Source organism: Ictalurus punctatus, chromosome 18 (assembly GCF_001660625.3).
Source record: "Ictalurus punctatus breed USDA103 chromosome 18, Coco_2.0, whole genome shotgun sequence".
NCBI classification, from domain to species: Eukaryota; Metazoa; Chordata; class Actinopteri; order Siluriformes; family Ictaluridae; genus Ictalurus; species Ictalurus punctatus.
The window spans coordinates 25,080,925-25,105,440 of record NC_030433.2 but is presented as its reverse complement, the minus strand read 5'-3'; the positions used below and the strand labels follow the sequence as shown (position 1 = coordinate 25,105,440).

Here is a 24,516-nt window from a genome sequence, read left to right as displayed (position 1 = left end):
ATACCCACGAAAATCAAATAAGGTCAACGAAAATAAATTTCTTGTTTACTGTTTAGATCAACATTACATTTTATACCCAACAGAGTAAAACCGTATTATGGAAAATATCTTTGTTGTCGGAAGCTTGGTGATGGTGACGTTGAAGTCGAGCGTCCGTGGTGTAGTTCGTTTATAGCATACGGTTATGGCGATAGTATTTAGGCTTCAAACTCAATGAAAGTTGTGTTCATTTGTGAAGATTATCTTGATGGACAAGACGTGTTAGTATTATAAACGTTTGTTGATCACAGAGTTTATTTTTGCGATAATCCAAAATAAATTTTGGAAAACTGAGTCTGGAGATTTTATTTTAGTTAAAGTGTTGTTTAGAACCTGTTTAAATATTTAACTTTTAGAAGTTCACGCTTTGGAAATGTTTTGAACTCTGCACTGTGTAATGTTTGTAGTTATAGTGTTTTATGTCACCTGATTATTAACTTATAACAGTAAATACTGACTGCATTCACAACTCTCCTTACAGAGCAGAAACAGCACACGGAGCAAAAATGCGCAGAGTTTTAGTATTTTGGAAAGACTTCGTTTGCATAGTTATTATTATCACTTATGTTCTCCGAACGCTCCCTAACCACTAGTGCTGTTTGAGATTACCGGAAGTACTTTTATCCTCTCAGCCGAACTGCATTGTGGTCGCTGTAGTCAACTGCGCAACTTCACGGCATTGTTGGAGAGCAATGGTTCTCAACCTGGTGGGCGCTGAGAGATCAGGGGGCGGGGCGTGCCACATGATAGGGGGGGCTTCAGTTATAAAAGGTTGAGAAACGCTGTTGTAGAGGAAGTTTGGCGCGCGTGCGCTCTTGTTGCGGTAGTGTGTCACGCGGGAAAGAGGAATCAGTACAGTTTGTGTAAGTGACCGTCAAAACGAATGTTTTCGTAAGACAAGAGTGGTTATTGCAGCAGTTAAACTTTGGTAAATATCATCAGGATTAAAACAGAAAATATTTTTTGCAGCTGTCACAGTGTCGCTTGTAGTAATGTAATAATGTGGTAATGTTTACTCTGCTGAAGCTAATCAGTTAGCTGTAAATCGCAAATACGCATACAGTTTTGTCAGTAATGTTGATGTAAACCGGCTAACTAACCCAGTCTTATCCTAATATTATCCCGGTGCTATCCCAATATTATCCCAGTACTATCCCAATATTATCCCGGTGCTATCCCAACATTATCCTGGTGCTATCCCAATATTCCGGTGCTGTCCCAATATTAACCCAGTACTATCCCAGTATTATCCCGGTGCTAACCCAATATTAACCCGGTACTATCCCAATATTAACCCAGTACTATCCCAATATTAACCCGGTACTATCCCAATATTAACCCAGTCTTATCCCAATATTATCCTGGTGCTAACCCAATATTATCCTGGTGCTAACCCAATAATAACCCGGTGCTAACCCAACATTAACCCAGTATTAACCCGGTGCTAACCCAATATTAACCCGGTGTTAACCCAATATTATCCCGGTGCTAACTTGATAACTCTCAGTAAGTCTTTTCGTAAACGTTGTCATACGAGTTTGTTGGATAAATAGTAAATGGGTTAACTGAGTTAAAGGGTTTCAGCAGTTCCTGATGAAATAACTTTGTTTATTGTGTTTAGTTTTCGTTAGTGCTGCTGATTTTATGACAAAATGTTAACTGATAGTGGTAATAAAATTAAGGTTTAATTTTGTTTTGTTTTAATATTTAGTTTCAGCTCCCTAACTGCTTGCAAACAGCAGTGGAGTCAAAATGTCGAAGATCGAGAAGATGAGCATCCTCGGAGTGAGGAGTTTTGGAGTCGAGGACAGGGACAAGCAGATAATTTCATTCTTCAGTCCTCTGACGGTGCTGGTCGGACCCAACGGAGCCGGAAAAACGGTTTGTTCTCGTACCTGTGTGTGGAATATAATTACTGCTCTTTCCTCCTCATCAGCATGAGGGACTGTGGGATTCCACAGAACAGGGGGTGAATACTTATGCAAACAGCATCTTTCAGTTTTGAACTTTTCTTCAAGATCTGACAAATTTAAGAGCAAACTGTTTTGTAGTTCAAAGACATGCATGGTAGGCTGACTGGCGTGTCTAAAGTGTCCGTAGTGTATGAATGGGTGTGTGAGTGTGTGTGATTGTGCCCTGCGATGGACTGGCACCCTGTCCAGGGTGTACCCCGCCTTGTGCCTGATATTTCCTGGGATAGGCTCCAGGTTCCCCGTGACCCTGAAAAGGAGTAAGCGGTAGAAGATGGATGGATGGTTTGTAATTAAAACCCTGGTCTGTGTAAGTTCCATTTATAATCCAGACAAATCCAATGACTTTCAAGGGGGGCTCAATACTCTTGTGAGGGACTGTGTAATTATTTGTCTACTGAAAAGGTTGCTTTAGATGGACCCGTACTCACCTGTATCTACAGGACTGTGTAAACATCTAATGCTATTTAGAGTTAAAACGCAACAATGGTTTATTTCTTCTTTTTTTCCAGACTATTATTGAGTGCCTTAAATATGTCACCTCAGGAGATTTTCCACCTGGAAGTAAAGGAAATAGTTTTGTTCATGATCCAAAGGTAAGTAGTGTCTTTGTTTTTAAACAGTTTTTTTTGTGATATTTATTGTTTACCATGTAGAAGATACTGTAATGACTTGTTAATGGAATGCTTATATATTGTATTAAGGCATATTTGCATATTTCTTGACCATATTTTGTGTGAATATAAATAAAAGGACCGTTGTGTAATATTTGCTGCGTTTTCACAGGACGTCCATGAAACAGAGGTACGTGCTCAGATTCGGCTTCAGTTCAGAGATGCTAACGGGGAACCCGTCGTTGTTCAGCGTTCCATGCAAAGCATACAGAGGGGCAAAAAAGCACCAGAGTTTAAAACCCTTGAAGGCGTCATCACCAGATTAAAGTGGGTTTAATAATCCAACTATAATCCTCCTCTGAGTTTTCAGAGTAGTTTTCATATTTCATGTTTTCACCATGCTGATCTTACAACAGTGTGGTTCTTCATTGTCAGCAGAACACCTGAAATCATGCATGTATGAATTTCAGTCACACTAGTCTCACAGGATTCAGTTATGAGGTTGATATATACAGCTGAGTTTTGTAAAACTCTCATTAAATGTGAGTTTGGGGTTAGAATTGTCTGAGGCATTGCTTGGCCACTCACTTGGACGTTAGCTTGAGTGAACTTCTCGTGCCTTACAGACAGGTTTAAAGACTCTTACGGGGACAGTAACTAAATGAAAGTAGCAGGTCCTCCAGCTTCTCCGCTCGTCCTGAGAGCCTCCAGTTGTGCTGCTTAATCAATGAGAGTCTGAGTTTTTTCTCTGTACATGTACGCAGCATCAGCTCTTAGAGACATTCTTGCACAGGCACAAACAGGACAAGTACTGAAGCAATAGTCACTGTGTGAGAATATCATTAAGCAACTTTTTATTACTTTTAAACAGTTATTCCTTATCTTCTAGTGTGATTTTTGAAACCTGGCAAAAATGTTTTAGAAGCACTTGGTGTCATTTTATTTAAAGATCATAATGAGGGAAAATTGTTAGTTACACGCAATCAAACTGTTTATCAAAATCTTCAGATCCCCTTCATGAAATTGGAGATTCAATTGTTCAGATCTGTATATTTGTGATGCTGTATCTGCCTCCATATGTCCCTGAGCTCGGCTTACTGTCTGTCTGGAGTTTTTCCACATTTCCCTCGTGGTCATGTGGGTTTCCTCCGGGTTCTCTAGTTTCCTCCCACTTTCCAAAAATCTGCTAGTAGGTGGATTGGCTATGCTAAATTTCCAGGGTGTGTGGACGGGTCTCATCCAGGATGTATTCCTTCCTCATGCCCAGCGTTCCTGGGTCAGTAGACAGGGTTCCTTACGGATCAGGTGATTACTGAAGATGAATATCTGCTTTGTGTCCACAGGAATGGAGAAAAAGTTAGTGTGAGCTCAAAATGTGCAGAGATAGACAGTGAGATGATCTCAGCTCTGGGCGTTTCAAAAGCAGTGCTCACCCATGTCATCTTCTGCCACCAAGAAGAGTCTAACTGGCCTCTCAGTGAAGGAAAAGCCCTCAAGCTGAAATTTGATGAGATTTTTTCAGCGACGAAGTAGGTTATCCTTCTCTGATACTTTGATGTGTTCTTTAATGTTAGTTTACAGTCTTTACTCTCATCTATGGTCTAAGTGTCATGTAATGCCTCGATTGTTCTACTAGCACATGTATGTCACTGAGCACGGCCATTTTCAGTGACATAAACATGTTAACACATGGCTAATAAGTTTGTCACTGAGCACAGCTTGGTCTGTATTCCATGTACTCTATCCAACCTTTAGTCACATGTTTTTTAAAAATAGAAATGTTGTACTTCCTCGTCCTTGTACTTTTTTCCTGACTTATTGTTTTCATTCAGTTGTCATAGTAACAGTCCACCTTTATTCACTAAATATAATTCTCTCAAAGGTATGTCAAGGTGATGGAAAACCTTCGTCAGGTAAGGCTGAAACAGGCCAACACTGTCAAATCCTGTCAGATGGAGTTGAAATATCTGAAGCAGAATAAAGAAAAGGCTCAGGAGATCAAGGAGCTGCTATCCACTAAAGAAGGCCAGCTAGCAGCTTCTAAAGAAAGTGTACAGCACATCGAGAACCAGATCGACCCCAAGGAGGTAGGGCAGAGCTGCTGTTAGGGTCTGACTGATATGTGTTTAGTTCTGTTCCCATTGTCATAAATGACATGTAGATAGAAAGTGATCTTACCCTAAGGTTTGTCTAGTACGTCATGGAAGTTTTATATACACTCACTGGTCAATTTATTAGGAACACTTACACCTGCTCAATCATGCAATTATCCAATCAGCCCATCATGTCAGCAATGCATAAAATCATACAGATCCAGATCAAGGGCTTCAGTTAATGTTCTAAGAGTCTATATAGTTTATGCAGACCCTGAGATGCTTTTCTGCTGACCAGTTGTAAAGAGTTATTTGAGTGATTGTAATCTTCCTGTCAGCATGAACAGATCTGGTCATTCTCCTCTGTCCTCTCTCAACAAGGTGTTTCTGTACACAGAATTGATGGTCACTGGATTTTCTTTTCTCACACCATTGTGTGTAAACTCGATAGACGGTGTGTAAATGCCAGGAGATCAGCAGCTTCTCCAACAACCAACTCGACCTGGATCTGTATGATTTGATGCACCATGCCGCTTACACATGCTGGGCTGAATGGATAATTGCATAATTGATTTCTAGCAAAGTTGTCTGTTCTTTCCCTCATAATATGTACTTTCTCTGTGTTTTTAGAATCGGTTAAATGACATTGATGACAATCTGAGCAAAGTCATGAAACTGGATAATGACATCAAGGCTCTGGAGAGCAGGAAGAAACAGATGGAAGATGACAATCGTGAATTAGAGGAGAAGATGGAGCAGGTAATGCCAGATTTATCCAAAAACTGCACGGTCTATTGTGTAACCCTTAACATCCCTCGTTGTCATCGGAGCTGCACAGTAGGTCAGATATGGAGGGGGATAGATGCCTGTAAATGTCAGCAACAGGAAATTAGTCTTCATTTGTTCTTTTTTTTTTTTTTTGACATGGAGATGTCTTGCGGTTTGCTTGGTTATTCATTAGTCTTTAATGATTTACAGAAAGCAATCTGGTGTCTAAGCAACATCACAAAGTAAAATTATAAACCTTTTGGAGCAGACTGAAAAAAAGCTTTTACAAATTGATGTTTCAAATGTTTCTGGGATTTACACTTATTTCCAAAACATAGTGAAATCACATCAGAAAAGGTCAAACCAATTAAACCCAGTTAAACAAATGAGACAAATTGACAAAGACTTGGTCATTTATTTAGTGAGGAATGATCCAATATTACACATCTGTGAGTGGCAAAAGTATGTGAACATCTAGGATTAGCAGTTGATGTCATTAGCAGGATGACAATCAGGTGTGAGTGCCTCGTTTTATTTAAAGAACAGAGATGTCTGTCTGATCTTCACAACACATTTGTGGAAGTGTATTGTGGCATGAACAAAGGATATTTCTGAGGACTTCAGAAAGAGCTGTTGAAGCTCATCAGACTGGAAAAGGTTACAAAACCATCTCTAAAGAGCTTGGACTCTACCAATCTACAGTCACAGATTGTGTACGAATGGAGGAAATTTAAGACCATTGTCCATATTTATGCAGGAATATAGAAAATTCTAAAAAAGGTTCACAAACTTTTAAGCGCCACTGTATATGTTGGTTGTAAACAGTGTGATGAAAAGTAAAACCTGTACAGCTGCTGAAAGCATTCTGGTCCACCTCTCAAGACAGAAATGTATTCGCCTGCCCACGGGGCAAGTGAAAGCAGTGTTTGCACCAGTCCCATGATTTAAGTCTCTGGAAACCGAAAACTGAGATGATGGATATTTGCTGCATGTTCAAGTTTCTCTTCTTTTTCTCACTAAATAAATATCTGCAAATGATGATCGTTGTAGCTTTTGCTGTAGTGGTTCTGGTTAATAGAATTCTGAATAGACTAATTTAGTTTTAGATTTGTTCAGGATTACAAATTTTAAAGGTTAGTCTTTTTCCACTGCACTCTCACGTTTACTCTTATTTTTGTTCATTAAAAAAAACACTATTACATTTACTGTTTTCTCTCTCGGCTACACACACTTTAAACTAGCTTTTGGTTTTGGCCACTCCTAGGTGTTTCAGGGTTCAGATGAGCAGCTGCAGGAGATGTACAAGAATCACCAGTTCACGGTTAAGAAGAAAGAGAAGAGACTCACGGAATGTCAGCGTGATCTGGAGAGGGTAGGTCGTGAGTGCCAGAGGATGAACTACATCAAATCAGACCTACTTGTTGAACAAGGTAAGTAATAACGCTCTTCTCTTAGTGACTGTAGGGTTCTGTAGATATTTTCAGCCAGTGCCGTTAAATACCAGTCACCATGGGTGACTTTGTAAGTGAATTAATGATTTTGGTGTGCGTTTGTGTCCCTTAAACTGTATTTTGATAGTTTAGTTGCTGTATTTCATTCAGAGTTAAAGGCTCTTAGTGTGGGTGTGCACTCAATAATTTTTGTACAATTCAATTTGGCTTTGCCAAGAACAGTACAGTATCAGTTATGAAGGACTAAATTTTGTTGAATAGTTTATTAAATATCAAAGTTATCTAATTTTAATAAAACCAGTTAAGGTGGTGAGGGATAACACACAGAAGACTGGAGTAATGGCGTTAATGTAAGGTGCTAGTCGTTAAGAGATGACTACAGAATGCTAAGAGCATACATGTATATTAATCAAATATATTTTATTTTACATCTGAGTGGAACATTATGTTCATTCCTGAGAATTGTTTAAATATGTTTTAACAGTTGTTGGTCACCTGAACTCCAGGCTAAAGATGAGTTTTCATTTGTTCACGAGTATTGCTTTTGCTCACTGAAGGTCGTCTCCAGATGGAAGCAGACAAGCAGGTGTTGCATATAAAGAACCGAGATGCTCAGGTGAGGTCTTTAGCTTCTTACCTGGAAATGGAAGGATATGACCAAGCTCCTTTCAATGAGAGACAGCTCCAAAGCTTCCATAAACAAGTCGGAGAGAGACAGGCTCAAGAGTCCGAGGCCCTCAACAGGGTTATGGTGAGTGTTTCTTAATACACCATATTGAGAACTCTTCTCTGCATAATTGTTACCTTTTTTCCAGTGTGATTTTCTGGATCACCAAAGCCAATGAGAATGCACTGAAACGGTGTAAACCGTAAGTATATAAGTAAATGATAATAGGACATGGTAAGTTTTTACCCCCAAGTTACTCCTAAAAGAAAAGCTCTACAAGATAGAAAGCAGCCTCAGGGACAGAGCTGTGAGAGTAGCGCTCGGATGGCTGACTCATTTTAGTGGGAAGTTAAAATGTTTATTGGAATTAAATTTTATCTCTACATACACTCCAGTCAGTTGGGAAGAGGAATAAAGATCCACTTAATCTTATTTATTAGCAGCATCCTATAACAAACAGTTGTATTGGGGTAAATTGCTTTATTTTTATTTATTTTTTTTATCCATCATGTTGTTAAATACAGTTAGTAAATTTTATTGCAGCCTGTGGTATTATCCACTGTAAGCAAAGTGCACTTTTCTTATCATTTATTGCTCTATACCTCAAACATTTTAGCACACTTGACCATGAGCTAGACTTAGGAGTCACACCTAATGCAGGTGTACAGAGTAGATGCCAACATCCAGGGTTTAAATGGCACCTTTATGGCTTTTGACCCTTTGCTTCAGAGATTTATTTATTTAATAGATGAAGCAGCAGACAGACTAAATGCAAATAGTGTTTGCTGTTTGATTCTAGTAGTGGTTATTTTCACTTCAGTCTTTATCTAGGTGAACTTTGACCTGTGAATTGTGAACCAAATGAGTGATACTTTTTGGTCAGCGTAGTGCTCACCTCACACCAGACCTTTTGCCTAAGTCTCATACACACAATTTTTTTTTCTCTTTGCCTGATATGATTAGGAATGTAGAGTACAGCAAAAGGCAAAAACTGTCTTTTTACCTTTCTAGTATGAACAATAGTCTTGGGTTTGTACAATGTAAAGTGGCTAAACTTTGTTCCAGATTGACCTGCAAGAGAAAGAAACACAGAAACAGCAGAACATTGATGAGATTCGTGATAAGAAGACTGGTTTGGAGAGGACCATCGAGCTGAAGAAGGACATACAGGCCAAGAAACAAAAAGAGTTGAAGAAAATACAGTCCGACCTACAGAACCTGGAAGGTTCCTCATCCAGACTTCATGAGCTAGAGACTGAGCTCACAAAAGCAGTAAGTGTTCATCCATCACTTCTCTGGACCTCTGGTTTATTCTGTGCTTCTCTGACTGAAAGATAGGGTTGCACGAGTAGGACACTAATCGAATGCTTGTTAAATGACCTTGGTGAGTACAGTTTTACTGAATTTCCAGTCTGATCAAAATGTATTCACTGTAGGATATACAGCACACAAACCTCTTGTCATTAACCGACTAGCTCACTCTCTTTTTCACCTGGAACTCGGTAACTGTGATGTGAACAGTAATGTTTCTGTTCTCAAAACACTTAATAATCATGTTCTCAAATATTTGGCACACATCTCAAACTGTGTTCTACTGTACTGAATAGTAATGACCCCACTGGGTACTGACACTATTTAGCAAAGGAGGGTACAGCAGAACATGCGCACAAAATGTTCACAACTTGAAAGAGCATTTTTCCACCAGAAAGAGCTTCTATATGTTCAGAGTATATATTTGTACTGTATATAAGATTATATTTATATGTAGTAATAACCGTGTGTAGGAGCGAGAGCTGGAGAAGGCTGTACAGGGTTCCACTGTGGACCGTCTGAAGATGGAGGTGCAGGAGCTACAGAGAGAAAAGGTTGAATTGGACCAGGCCCAGCGCAAACTCGATCAGGAAATGGAAACTCTCAATATACATACCACAGCACGCACACAAATGGACATGCTGAAAAAAGATAAAGTGAGCACATTCACATTTCACCTTCTAATTAATCAGTCAGTATTCTACTCCTTTAATTATGTAGGAATTCATACATATTCATCATTCGTATTTGGATGTTTAATACTCTACTGATCAATTGTCTGCTGATTACTGATGTCTGCAAAGTAAGCAATAAGATTAAATAAAATAAATTATTCTTTCTTGTAAATATAAATGAGATGGTACATATTTGTATTCAATTGTGGCATGTAGACTGATAAAGATGATCAAATAAGGAAGATCAAGTCCAGACACAATGAAGACCTGGTTTCTCTGCTGGGCCACTTTCCTAACAAGAGAGAGCTTGAGGACTGGATTCATAGCAAATCTAGAGAGATCAACTCCATCAGAGAGAAGCTGAGCAAGCTCAAGTGAGTCTCCAGATCAGATTCATGCCCTTCAGCTGTCACGTCCTTATTGTGATTGAATAATGGTTTCATTCTTTCTTGGGTATCCAAATGGCACAATAAAAAAAGTTAATCTTTCATTACAAATTCACTGATTACCTGAAGGCAAAACCTGATTTATTTCTCAAAATGTAGAAAGAGGATATAGTAAGGTTTAGGTAAAACAAGTGATGTGTACAGAACCAGAAGCTGAACGTTGCCTTCAGAGTATTCCAGACAGATTTCTTAGGGATTGAGACACATGGCTGTTAGTGTTCTGAGCTTAGCTCCTGGAATGAGATGTTTTACTTGACCTGGAGAATACTTCAGTCTCATCTCATTGGGTTCTGGCCTCAGATTAACACTACATGACTCCATTCTATAATAGTTTGTCCAATGTGGTCTGTCTGTAATGTTAGTAAGGAGCTGGCATCCAGAGAGCAGAACAAGAGTCACTGTACAGCTGAGATTCGATCCAAAGAGCAGCAGCTGGCCAGCTATGAGGAGAAACTCTTCAATGTGTGTGGTAGTCAGGACTTTGAATCTGATCTGAGCAAATTGCAGGATGACCTGGAGAAGTGCTCCAAGCAGAGAGGTACGTCATGGAAGGTCAAAGTGATCATATTGTAAGGCATGAAAACTTTACACAGCAATAATATTTCTCTCTTTTTCTCTTTCCATCTCCACTATTCTCCCTATTTCTTGCTGACTGGATTTTGTTTCTCCCTCTTTTCGTCTTTTCAATTTTTTAATCAGCGATGCTGGCGGGGGCCACGGCCGTGTACACCCAGTTCATCAGCCAGCTGACTGAAGAGGGTGAGCCGTGCTGCCCGGTGTGTCAGCGTGTCTTCCCCTCAGAGGCTGAGCTCCAGGACGTCATTAATGACATGCAGTCTAAACTGCGTCTGGTGCCGGACAAGCTGAAAAACACAGAGCAGGACCTGAAGAGGAAGGAACGCAAGCGTGATGACATGATGACCCTCAAACCTGTCAGGTCAGAACATTTTACTTTGGTCTAGATGAGGCCCTGCTGTCCTCTGGCCTATGTAATGTCATAACACGTACCTTGTGGCCCACATGTTCTTTTTAGATTATTAAATCAACAGCCTGCTTTCTTGTTAAGATTAATACTATTTAGGTTTTTCTTCTCCAAATTACTTCAACTAAACAATCTAACTTGTATTGTCGCTACAGTGGTGTCTTATTTATGCCAGCCTTTTTTTTAAAAAGAGGCGGAAAAAGTACATATATTATCTTAGATGGCTGTCGTGTTACAAAGTGTTTTTGTTCCACACGCAGACAGTCTGTTGCAGAACTTCGTGAGAAGGATCTGCCAGAGTTACGGAATAAACTGCAGAGTGTGAACCGTGAAATAGAAAAGTTGAAGAGAGACGTTGAGGAGCAGGAGAGTCTGCTATCTCTGTTGATGTCTGAGGAGGACACGGCCAAAGCTTGCCTACAGGACATTTCCCTCATGGACCGTTACCAGGTCTGAAGTCACTTTAAAATGATAGAATCATTCAATGTACATTTCAGTACATTCTTAAATGCTGTAAATATTCAGTAGTTTGTCTGGTTTAATTTCACTTTACTGTTGTGTGTTATGCATTTAATTACTTGATGAATACTATTGTATGTAAATCCCACCCTGAAAGTAGTGTATTAATATATCGCTGTCTGTAATGTTGCGTAGTCCAAATTCCACTATTTGTGGACATTTACTATTTGAATACAGTGAATGTTTGTGTATGGGTGAAAGTTGGAGGCAGTTAGAATGTTCAGATTGCTGTGAATGTTTTGTAGATAAACCAGGCAACCTTATCACTGAATGAAATCTTTAAACTTTTATAAAAACCTTTGATGTAATCGTTTTGAAACTGAAATGTTTCAATTCGTTTGTATCATAGCTGGATCTGAAGGATGTGGAGAGAAAGATAGTGCAGCATACAGCCAAGCTTCAGGGAGTGGACTTGAGCCGCACGATGCAGCACGTCAGCCAAGAAAAACAGGAGGTCCAACATCGCCTTGACACCAGTATGAGTGCTGCATGTTTAACACCAACCACCACCTACAGTGGGCTCCACTAATATTGGTACCCTTGGTAAATATGAGCAAAGAAAAACTTTCTTTGAGCATTAACCTTTTGATCTTTAGTTTAAAAAAAAAAACAAAACCCAAATGCTCTGCTCTCATGGATATCAAAACAATTAGAAACACGTTTATCCAAAAAAATATTTGTTCAATATAGGTGTGCAACAATTATTGCCACCCTTTGTCTATACTTTGTGCTGCCTCCCTTTGCCAAGATAACAACTCTGAGTCTTCTATAATGCTTGATGAAGTTGGAGAATACATGGCGAGGGATCTGAGAGCGTTCCTCCATACAGAACCTCTCCAGATCCTTCACATTTTGAGGTCCATGCTGGTGGACTCTCCTCTTCAGTTCACCCCACAGGTTTTCTATGGGGTTCAGGTCAGGGGACTGGGATGGAGATGTTTTGTCCACCCGATCCGTCCTCTTCACAGTGCGTTGAGACGATATAGACACGCGTCCAATTCCAGGTCGATTCATAACATTTCCAGTTGACTGGAACTTCTTAATTATTGCCCTGATGGTGGAAATGGGCGTTTTCAATGCTTGTGTTATTTTCTTATAGCCACGCCCCATTTTGTGAACCTCAACAACCTTTTGCTGCACATCACAGCTATTTTCTTTGGTCTTAAGCATTGTTATGAATGACTAGGGCAATTTGGCCTATGTTACCTCATATTTATACCCCTGTGAAATAGGAAGTCATGGTTGAACAACTTCCTGTTCCTAGTTACCCGGGTGTACTAAAATATGGAAAATAGGCGGGATTATACTTCAAATATATTTTCTCATATGAATTCCAATAATTGTTGTACCGCTATATTTAACAGGTTTTTCTTTTTGATAAACCTGTTTGCCCTCATGGATATCAAAGAATTGCAGAGTATTTTTGAATAAAAGGTTGAACGATAGACAATTTTTCACAGCCACCTTTGCTCATATTTTCCAAGGGTGCTAATATTAATGGAGGACAGTGTATATTAGCATGAACACCAGACTGAAACTGAAATGGGTTCTGCACACATCAGAATAAACACAACAATAAACCGTGTTCTTTATCAGATTTTTTTCATAAATATCAGTGATGACCACCCTCTGTCTACATAATGCTGAGTGCAGGAATATATTTTCTGTTTTAGTGAGTTCCTTCAGTTGGTTCTTGGACTGAAGGAACAGTTTCTTTATCATTCTGATGTTTTTTTTTCTGATCTCAGCCTGCAGTAAGATGGAGCTGAAACGCAAACTCATCCAGGACCAGCAGGAGCAGATACAGTCCCTAAAGAGTCATGTGAATGAGGTCCATGCTGAAAAGCTTCAGATTTCCAGTAACATGCAGAAGCAGCAGCAGCTGGAAGAGCAGTGTGTGGAGTTCAGTGCTGAAATTCAGGAGCTGCTCAGAGAAATACGGGTAACACTCGCACACAAGCACTAGTTTCACTTGCTGCTCTTTGAGATACTCTATCGTGTGATAAGGAGAATGTTGAATGAAGGCGTTTGTTTTATTCCAAAGAACGTACCATTTGTGTGCTGTAGGATGCTAAGGAGCAGGTCTCTCCACTGGCCATCACTTTAGAGAAGCTCCAGAATGAAAAACAGGATCTGATTGCACGTAGAAAGCAAAAACAAAGTGAAGGCCAGGAGAAGGTATGTAACGTTTCTGTTTATGTTGAATACTCTATATAAAACTTACAGTAGGTTCCTGTCTTGTTGATGTGGAGGCTAGGTATACCATGATTCATTTTGTGGAAACTTGTAATGGTCTACGTAGAAATGAAAAATTAAACAGAAAAAAAGAACAGAAGTTGTTTTAACAAAGTAAACTGTCAGAACAGCTTCAATGCCTCTTGCCATAGATACTAAAAGAAATATCACAAGTGCCTGTGGTTCAGTTCCAGATCTTTCTTTCTCACATTCTCACCTTCTCATTGGCTGTGTCCGAAACCACTTGCCTACTACACAGTAGGTTCAAAGCAGTACACCAGAGGGGTAGTATGTCCGAATTCTCAGTAGGCGAGATATACCCGCTTGACGTACTGCTTCTGGCGAGGCTTTGCAGTATGCACACTACATGAGTCAAACAATCCCATGAGGCAATGGGACTGGTGCGGATGAGCTCAGAAAAAACCCCGCAGGAGACGGTGTCTGCTCTTTAAGTATTAAACCTTGGTGAAACAGGGCTTGTTTAACAATACCTGAATAAATTAATTTGTTCAAGATTTGTTTGATGTCGAAGGTCACATGACCACGCTAACATGGTGGCTGTAATATGTCCGGGATTGTAGTCATAATACACGTGTACTGATTAGTACATACTGTTTCAACGGCTGTGCAGTACGTCCTGTCGTGGTGTGCGATTTTGGACACAGCCACTATTTCACTCTGTATTTACAGTGAGGGAAAAAAGTATTTGATCCCCTGCTGATTTTGTACGTTTGCCCACTGACAAAGAAATGATCAGTCTATAATTTTAATGGTAGTTGTATTTGAACAGTGAGAGACAGAATAACAACAAACAAATCCAGAAAAACGCATGTCAAAAATTTTATAAATTAATTTGCATTTTAATCAGGGGAAAAAAGTATTTGACCCCCTCTCAATCAGAAAGATTTCTGGCTCCCAGGTGTCTTTTATACAGGTAACGAGCTGAGATTAGGAGCACACTCTTAAAGGGAGTGCTCCTAATATCAGTTTGTTACCTGTATAAAAGACACCTGTCCACAGAAGCAATCAATCAGATTCCAAACTCTCCACCATGGCCAAGACCAAAGAGCTCTCCAAGGATGTCAGGGACAAGATTGTAGACCTACACAAGTCTGGAATGGGCTACAAGACCATTGCCAAGCAGCTTGGTGAGAAGGGGACAACAGTTGGTGCGATTATTCGCAAATGGAAGAAGCACAAAAGAACTGTCAATCTCCCTCGGCCTGGGGCTCCATGCAAGATCTCACCTCGTGGAGTTGCATTGATCATGAGAACAGTGAGGAATCAGCCCAGAACTACACAGGAGGATCTTGTCAATGATCTCAAGGCAGCTGGGACCATAGTCACCAAGAAAACAATTGGTAACACACTACGCCGTGAAGGACTGAAATCCTGCAGCGCCCGCAAGGTCCGCTGCTCAAGAACGCACATGTACATGCCCGTCTGAAGTTTGCCAATGAACATCTGAATGATTCAGAGGACAACTGGGTGAAAGTGTTGAGGTCAGATGAGACCAAAATGGAGCTCTTTGGCATCAACTCAACTCGCCATGTTTGGAGGAGGAGGAATGCTGCCTATGACCCCTGGAACACCATCCCCACCGTCAAACATGGACGTGGAAACATTATGCTTTGGGGTTTTTTTTCTGCTAAGGGGACAGGACAACTTCACCGCATCAAAGGGACGATGGACGGGGCCATGTACTGTCAAATCTTGGGTGAAAACCTCCTTCCCTCAGACAGGGCATTGAAAATGGGTCGTGGATGGGTATTCCAGCATGACGATGACCCAAAACACACGGCCGAGGCAACAAAGGAGTGGCTCAAGAAGAAGCACATTAAGGTCCTGGAGTGGCCTAGCCAGTCTCCAGACCTAAATCCCATAGAAAATCTGTGGAGAGAGCTGACGGTTCGAGTTGCCAAACGTCAGCCTCGAAACCTTAATGATTTGGAGAAGATCTGCAAAGAGGAGTGGGACAAAATCCCTCCTGAGATGTGTGCAAACCTGGTGGCCAACTACAAGAAACGTCTGACCTCTGTGATTGCCAACAAGGGTTTTTAAACCAAGTACTAAGTCATGTTTTGCAGAGGGGGTCAAATACTTATTTCCCTCATTAAAATGCAAATCAATTTATAACATTTTTGACATGCGTTTTTCTGGATTTTCTTATTCTGTCTCTCACTGTTCAAATAAATCTACCATTAAAATTATAGACTGATCATTTCTTTGTCAGTGGGCAAACGTACAAAATCAGCAGGGGATCAAATACTTTTTTCCCTCACTGTAACTCTTCACTACTCTTGATAAGAGGGTAATGAGCAACAGTGACACTGATACAGAATGTGTATTCAGGTTTATTCTGTCCTATTTATGCATATAAAGCCATCAATAGCATTACATTTCCAACAGTTAATGTTATTTATTTATACATAATGTATATTATTTTTCATAATATATATTATTTATATTAATAAAATTTTTATCATAGGTTGATGCTATCAAAGAGAGAGTTAAAACTTTGGCCATTTTAGAAAGAGAAATCAGCAAGTACATTGAAGAGGACAAAGATAACTACAAGCAGGTACGAGATTCACTTTTCCCATTCTTTTATCTAATGTCACATTCTTTTACTCTTAAATTCTTTTTTACATTTACTTTTTGTCCTTTCAGCAAAAAGAGACAGAACTTCAGGAGATAAATGCTCAGCTGACTGATGCTGAGAAACAGCGAGAGAAAATCAACAACGACATGGGCAATATCCGGCAAGATATAGACACTCAAAAGGTAGAGACTTTTTCCAGTCATCCTCTTTACAGAAACACAAAAGAATAGATGTGTTTTTTATCCATGTTGCAATGAAATCAGGTGGTGTTTTTTTTTTTGTGTGTGTTTGTTTGTTTTTTTTGTTTGTTTGTTTTTTTTCGTTTTTTTTTTTCTTTCTTTCTTTAGGTCCAAGAGCGCTGGCTTCAGGATAATCTGACCCTGAGAAAGCGTGTGGAGGAGCTGAAGGAGGTTTCCAAGAGGAGAGAGGTCTTACTGAAGGAGATGGGCAACATGCAAGTCATGGAGCTGCGCAAGTAATTCGCTCTCATTAAGTTTGTGTGGATGTAATTTAATTTTTAACATTATAGTGGCTCACATTGCCACAACATTGTGATGCTGTGTGTTGAGACAGCGAGACAAACATGTTTTGCTTCCTCACATTTTAGTTCCCTGTAGTTTAATCTGGATTTTTTGGACTGTAGGTGTAAATTTATGAGCTGTACTGCACCTGAGGTAGACGAAGAGACGTTTAGTTTAAAAGGAGCGGAGGGAATTAAAGTATGGTCTATTGGTTTATTTGACAGATTCCAGACTCGTGTCTACATGTTTACAACATTTCTTGTGTTTTGTCTGACCAGTGAGCGGCGGGAGTTGGAGCGGAAGGTGGAGGACCTGAAGAAGAATCGCAGTGTGGCTTTGGGGCGACAGAAGGGCTTTGAGGAGGAAATCCTACATTTTCGAAAGGAACTTCGTGAGGATCAGTACTGTCAGGCTGAAGAGAGATTCCGGGACAAGATGATAATCAAGAGGACCACTGAGCTGGTTATCAAGGATCTGGACATCTACTATAAAGCCCTGGACCAGTAAGTGGTGAATAGTCAGTAATCTATAACTGTGAATAAATGGTTTTTACTGCTGAATAACAAACATTATTACTATTAGATAAGCAATTTAAACAGTTGTGTGTGTGTTTTTGTTGTTTGTTTTTGGTTTTTTTTAAAGCTTTGCTCACGCAGTTGTACTTTTTAGCATCTTCCTTTGTGCTTTCTTATTTCTCATTCTCAAAAGACAGAAAATAAGGTTTAGGAAAAAAAGTAAATAAATGCAACTGCTTCAAGTATGAATGCTTTTATGTTAAATAATTAACTCGTTAGCTGATTCACTGCCCAAGTGAAAGCTGTAGTATGCTTGCCTGGAGGTTCCAGTAATGTGGCTAAAAGCTGCAGCTAATATAATTTAACTCAAGTATGCATTAATACAGACGGATATATTGCGAGAACTTGAACTCTTGGGAGGAGGAGACTTCATGTAGTTATAATCTATCATCTTCTGATAATGTCTCTGGAGATTAAACATCGTGTTTGCAGGCGAAGAAAAAGTCTTTGACTCATGTTTAGCCTTTGAGCTGCGGCCTCTCATTGCCTTTGAAGATATTTAAGTCTTGATGTTTGTCTAAATGTGAGGCGACTGTTTTGCTGACTGTTGCTCAGACCGAGCAAATCAGATTTGTTTGTAGATTAACTTTTATGCTCCTGTTTTTCTCAAATTTCTTGGCAAAAAGCTTCAGTGATATAGTTAACATAGCATTTGTCTTTTGATTTGTCATCTACAATGATCTCTGCTTTGCTTGGATTTGTGGTTGAACACGGATAACTTTTTTTTTTTTTAAATTAAATCGTTTGATTTGTTTACACTAAAATGCTATTGGATATAAAACGCTGTTGCTCCTCAGATATCTGCTCAGTCAGTCCCACGGTGGTCTGTCTGTTATGAATGGAGGCTGATAAATTGTGTAGCAGGGTCTTCAGTCAATAATTGTGTATGTAGGTGTACACAAAGAATATACAGTTACAATCAATTATTCAACCTACATTACAAATGCTTACATTTGGGAAATGAAGTTGCATTTTCAGTTGAATCTAGGGAAACCACTTGAAGCATACGTTGTGTTGAACTAGTTCAGCAATTTGTGTTCATTGCAAACAGCTGAAAGTCTGTAAATTGACAAACCTGATTTACAATGGGGGGGGTCGAATAATTTTGGTTGCAACTGTATGTAGGCACACACACACATGCACACACTGGAATATCCCTGCTGTAACATGGTTAGTGACGGAGGGCACTGAGTCATCTCCACCTTCTCAAAATAAATTAAAAGCACAAGCTATGTCCATGATGTCTGTATTCAGAGATCAGATTCACTTTTCACAATAAGCAAACGTCCCTGGAAAAAGCAAAAACCCATAAATGAATCTTGTACACAGTAAAAAAAAATAAAAAAAAAATTAATAAATCTGGGAATTTTATTCCCAGCAATCAGGGAATAAAATGGATGTGAAGCTTGAGGTAGAAGATGAGCCTATTGTTATGGTTCATTGATTAATAATGTGATTAATCAGGTAATTGGATTATTTAAAAAAATATTTAATTGCTACTACAGAGCTCTTACTTGGGTTTAAAGTGAATAACTGCGAGAGAAGCCTCATTCCTTTAGTCTGCTGTGGTTACATTAATATTCAGGTTTTACAGATTTCTATTGTACGTCAGTACACCACTCACACTACTGAACAGTGTTCCTGAGGAGGAGAGGGGTGTGGGGTTCTTCCTCCAGGTTGTTCACTTGCACTGTGACACCAGTCAAGCTGCTGCTGGAGGATTCTGGAGATGAGATGAATAAATATCTCCAGTCTTACACACAGTCTTACTAAGATAGAGGGTCTGAAATGTGTTCAGAGGTTTTTCCTCACAATGTTCATAATTAAATGGTTGGAAATGTCTAAAATATTTAAGTATTGTCTTGGGGCTTACCTCAGAATTTTCTCTAAATGTCAAGTTCACTTGAAATATGAAACTGGGTGTTGAGTGTGTGCTGACTGATCACAGCTCTTGTTCAGGGTTTTATCTTGTTGGTTTTGATCAGTCTAATAAACCACAAGTATACTAAAATATGTAACACTTCAGCAGATAACATTTTCCTTCAGATCTCTAGCATTCACTTTATTATGGCCTGAGATTAATATAAATTCTAGTTTGAATAAATAATAATAAAAACTTTTGATTAAGAATTTCCATTTTTAAAAGTTAATGCATACCTACATTCACTGTAGAACTGAACGGATATTGATGCAAACTGCCATCCACTCGTCTAGGCAGTTTTTCTTAACTGCTCGACCCATCACGGTCATGATAGCATCAGTGTGCTTTCTGTGCATCTGTGTGAAGGAAAGACCAAGCTCAGATTTTTTGAAGCAATGATTGTGTGGTAGTTTGTATATTTAGTTATTCTTAAGCGTCTATGTGTCTACGTTTTTGCAGAGCAATCATGAAGTTTCACAGTATGAAGATGGAAGAGATCAACAAAATCGTTCGAGACCTGTGGAGGAGCACATATCGTGGACAAGGTCTTCTACAAGAATATACTTCACTTAGTGGAGTCTGTTTCCAATGTATAGATTAGAAATATCACACTTTGATAAATTTACAACTACTTACATGAATATTTCTTTAACCTGAGTGATCTACTTCACATTTTGAAGCTTTACATTCCAGAAAAGACCTGTTAATGAAAACTCTCCTGTGGACATCATCCTAATGTCTTCTGTATGCGTGATTGTTTCGTCTCAGATATTGAATATATAGAGATCCGCTCTGACATGGATGAAAATGCCACTGCGGGTACAAAGAGACGGGTCTACAACTACAGAGTGGTCATGGTCAAAGGAGACACAGCTTTAGACATGCGAGGACGCTGCAGTGCTGGACAGAAGGTGTCGTTAGACTCTAGTTGAAATCAGTATCAGACATGTTTAAAAGCTTATAAATGGCTAATCCATAGCCTGTTGTTTACGTTTTAATGAATGAGTACATTAAAGTCACTGTAGATGATTTATTTTACCGTGTGTATTGTTTATACATTTTCCTCGTCTTTCTTGTCTTTCCTCGATTTCACAGGTTTTGGCTTCTCTCATCATCCGGCTGGCTTTGGCAGAGACGTTCTGTTTGAGCTGTGGAATCCTTGCATTAGATGAACCCACTACCAATCTGGACAGAGAGAACATAGAGTCTTTAGCCCATGCCTTGGTGGAGTAAGTGTACATCACATCATCTGTTGCTTTTTTGGGCAGAAATTTTGGTTGATTTATGTCTCAAATGCATTAGAAAGACCCTGTTTTCTTTGCCACTTTACAAATGTAATGTACTTTAAACCAATTATTTATGGATGGATTTTTCTCCCTAACTTTTATCATGGTCGATTTCAAACCACCAGACAAGTTTCCCCTCCATACGACAGGTACTAAGTGGGTAGAGTGAAGTTTAACATGTGCTTCCTCCAAGACGTGTGAAGCCAACCATCTTTCCCAACCACAGCTCATGCTGCATCATGGGGTGGCGTGACACTCGGAGGAAGGCATTGTCCACCCTCTTCTACATACATGAGCTCACAAGATTCACTAGTGTTGCTGTGATTGACTGTGGAGAGAGAGTATGCCCCTCCTACCCAGAGAGCACGGCTGTTTTCTTTTGGGGTTTTTTTTTTTTTTTGCTTTCTTGGGCTCCTCCTTGGATGCTTGTGTCGCTTTGGTTACACCACTCAGGAGCCATAAATATTTTCTTTTTCTTTTTTTCTTTATAATCTTAATTTACTTGTTAACGTTGTTCAGAGTCTGAAGCATCAGGAAAGCTATATTATGTAGCGTATCCTTTACAAGCTCCAATCCCAAACCCAGATGGGCATTAGGGCTACTGCTGTAACCTGGGAGAATTAAGTTCTCTTGGACTCCTGGACATGAATTGCTGTGGCAATGTTGGGATTCAATCCCACGATCCCCTGACGATAGGCCAAACACTTTTCCGCTTGTTTCTCTCAGGATTGTGCAGGTAGGTTATTTGTATTAGGTCTAACATCTATGTACTTTCTTAATGGCAGAATCATCAAGAGTCGCTCTGAGCAGTGTAACTTCCAGCTGCTCATCATCACCCATGATGAAGATTTTGTGGAGCTCCTGGGTCGCTCCAATTATGTGGAGCATTTCTACAGGATCAGCAAGAACCAAGACCAGTGCTCAGTGATCTCCAAGTGCAGCATCAAAAGTCTGAACCTGCGCTAACGCATTCAGCATATATCACACATGGGAATGAAGATTTGACCTTGGGTCAAGTGAATACAGGTGAAATTAAACCCTAAAAGTTTGTATCCAAAACCAAACAAAACTCATAAGGACTCACTGCTTTGCAACACAACAGATATGTTCAGTTTTAGTTCAGCTAAATTTTTATTATTTTATTAAATAGTTTTACTTCAGCAAATTGACATTACATACTAGCTCGACGTGTGTGTATGTGGGGGGGGGTGGCCATTACAGGGAAAAACACTTGAGAAGTAATGCTCTGACATGCTAATTTCACTAGTACGAAAAACGATGAAATTCTACTGATGTTTGTTTCCTGGTTTTATCCCACAGTAAGAATGCAGTCACTTAATAAAATGGACATCTCTGTATGCAAAACAACTTTAATTATTAATTATAACTTTGTTCACCAATAAATGTTTGTGATTTTGAAAGAAGAGAGATCTGGATGTTTATTGAATGTTTGTTTACACTTGATAAGAACCAGTGTTGTCCATGTGAGGGTTTTATTACAAATATCAGCTGACTTGTGTATTTTATTTTAAATTGTTAGAAAAATCCCAGTTATTGCTTTTTGTAATACTTGGGGTCTTAAAGTAGTGTATTTTAGCCTTTAAGTATTTATACTTTATATATAATATAAAACAAGAATCCTTTTCACTACTCAGTTGAATTAATTTAACTATGTGGCTACATCTGCTGAAAGAACCCAGTCAGTTCTCACAACCAAACATGGTCAAGGGATTTTAGTCTTTTTCCATCAACTCCCACAGATGCTTCTATCTGAACCATTGCAATCTTTTTTGCAAATAGTCATTAAAACACTCGGTTTCCCCTGTTCAGAGAATTTGGAGCATCATAAGCAAATCTCCAAACCTAATCAACCACATCTTTATCAAGACTGCTCTGTTACTCTGAGTTTCCTAGTGTGTATGTAAATGCTTACAGTGCAAAATAACAGCTTCCAAGAAAATGAGTGCTGATTTATATCCGGCTTTCATGTGCATATATATATTCACTGGGAGCATGTGTAAGGATTGTGTCTAGATTTAGCCTGCAAAAGCAACCTGAAGAATCTGACAGAGTTAGACTTGACCCAACTTCACCAAACAAGATGATGGCCATGATTGTGCTTCTAACTACTGCTGCTGCGCTTGCCTGTGGGGCTCCTCATCCAAATCTGAAGGAAATAACATCGGCTGTAAAGTGTCTGCATAAGCAAACCTTGGATACGGTAAGACATTTTTGGTTTGAGTCTAAATTATCGCATGGGGGAAAAATGGAGCGTGTTTGATCACATTTAATGTTTTTTTTCTAGGATAAGTTTGACCACATCTTTGTGAAAGACCTTAAAAAGAACAAAATGGACAGTTGTGAGGTGAGGCACGCCTATAAAATATATATAATTTTTATTTAATCAAACCCTGATTAAATATTTTCCATTTAATTCATTACTTGGTTATTGTATTGTGTGATTACCAAATGAAGCAGATGAACAAGTGATGTACTGAGATACTGTCATTTTTCTGCTGGTTTAAAATTGTTTATTCACATTTACATAAATTTCCCAAGATTAATTTCAAGCCTTGCCTTTTCCTTTTTCCTGAAGATTCGTTTAAAGATGGCCGAGCGATTCTTAACCATTTATTGTGTTTTTAGGCAGAGTTTTTCTGTCAGGCTGAGAAAGTCCTGTCTGAACAGGAGAAGCTCTTTAACAAAGATCGTAAGTGCAGTGTTGATAAACTGGTCAGGAATCTGAAGCAGTACAATAATGAGGTATGTTTCATTGTTTATAACCTTCACTTGAGTCACTTCATCCTGCTATATGTCTGTTACAGATAAATTCATTGTTCATTCAGATATCAGAATACCGCATACATTGTGTAGGTTTAAAATATACGGACATTAACGTAAATTGATATTTTGTGTTTGTTTTTTCTCTCCAGTGCATCTGCACTATCCCAACCAAAGGAGACGAAATAATCCTCCGTACTTTCTTAGACGATCTGTTGAAATGTGCACAAAAGGTCTTCGCCAGACCAGAATGACCAGAGCTCAGCTTTTCCTTTAATTTAAGAAATCACATATTTATATTGGCATGTAAGGCTCTAAATTAATTAATTTTATTTTTTAATATTTTCAACATTGTCACTTTCACATTTGGAAGGCTTTATTGAGGATTTGAATAAAAATGAGTTCAGACTTGTTTGTGGACTCCTGCAACTTATTTTTGTAAGAAAATTCAGGTGTAACATTTTAGTGACTGCCGATATTGGTAACAGGCCAGGTATTGGGTAAATATTCACACGCTTTTCATTTCGTCAGTTTGTCAGGTACTTTCCAGGTTCTTGAGAGGACAGCTTGCAAAATCAGTAAAATGATGTGACATTTCGAGTAGCATATCTTTTAGATAAGTTTGCCAAAAGGCAGCCATGGTTCAGTCTTAAACTGAATTTTCGCCTGTGTGGGCAATAAAAAGTATATTAATATTATGTCGACAAATAAATTGGAGCTGTTAAGACAAAACATACGGATGCTTTAATTGGACTTAAGCAATGCATTAGACTAACCATAGTGATAGGAATGTCTATGATGATCCAGTACTCTCATGCAGTACCCCTGCCAAAAACCCACTGTACCTAGAAAAGGTTACACGTTCTCATATTGGTCATCCTCATCCTTTGAACAGGTGATGCAGCTATCTGGTGTGATCCCCTTGTGCAGCAATAACAGCAGCTAAATGTTTGCGGTAACTGATCAGTCCTGCAAAGACATAAGTTATCATTTAAACCAAAAACATTTTTCAATTGACTTCTGGCTTGTCCATGTGATCTTTAGCAAACTGCAGAAGGGAA

At 39.1% G+C, this 24,516-nt stretch overlaps 1 protein-coding gene across 3 annotated transcripts; it reads left to right on the top strand.

Annotated features, from left to right (window-relative positions):
* rad50 (RAD50 homolog, double strand break repair protein) lies at window positions 1-23,867 on the top strand. 3 transcript variants are annotated; one of them, XM_017493105.2, is made up of 29 exons: window positions 1-22; window positions 1,751-1,920; window positions 2,522-2,605; window positions 2,796-2,950; window positions 3,967-4,152; window positions 4,506-4,710; window positions 5,347-5,475; window positions 6,749-6,914; window positions 7,493-7,686; window positions 8,668-8,874; window positions 9,387-9,569; window positions 9,804-9,961; window positions 10,396-10,571; window positions 10,733-10,970; window positions 11,276-11,465; window positions 11,884-12,010; window positions 13,283-13,476; window positions 13,602-13,712; window positions 16,258-16,350; window positions 16,440-16,553; window positions 16,719-16,846; window positions 17,171-17,395; window positions 19,848-19,933; window positions 20,157-20,299; window positions 20,484-20,617; window positions 21,460-22,895; window positions 22,980-23,039; window positions 23,321-23,437; window positions 23,608-23,867. In XM_017493105.2, exons 2-26 carry the CDS (start codon window positions 1,792-1,794, stop codon window positions 21,638-21,640), a joined length of 3,936 nt encoding a protein of 1,311 aa, XP_017348594.1. In that variant the 5' UTR covers window positions 1-22; window positions 1,751-1,791; the 3' UTR covers window positions 21,641-22,895; window positions 22,980-23,039; window positions 23,321-23,437; window positions 23,608-23,867. The 3 variants fall into 3 exon arrangements, with proteins under 3 accessions (XP_017348594.1, XP_017348591.1, XP_017348593.1); XM_017493102.2 differs by lacking the exon at window positions 1-22 and adding an exon at window positions 788-902; XM_017493104.3 differs by lacking the exon at window positions 1-22 and adding an exon at window positions 862-967.
* Window positions 23,868-24,516: the final 649 nt, after the last annotated feature.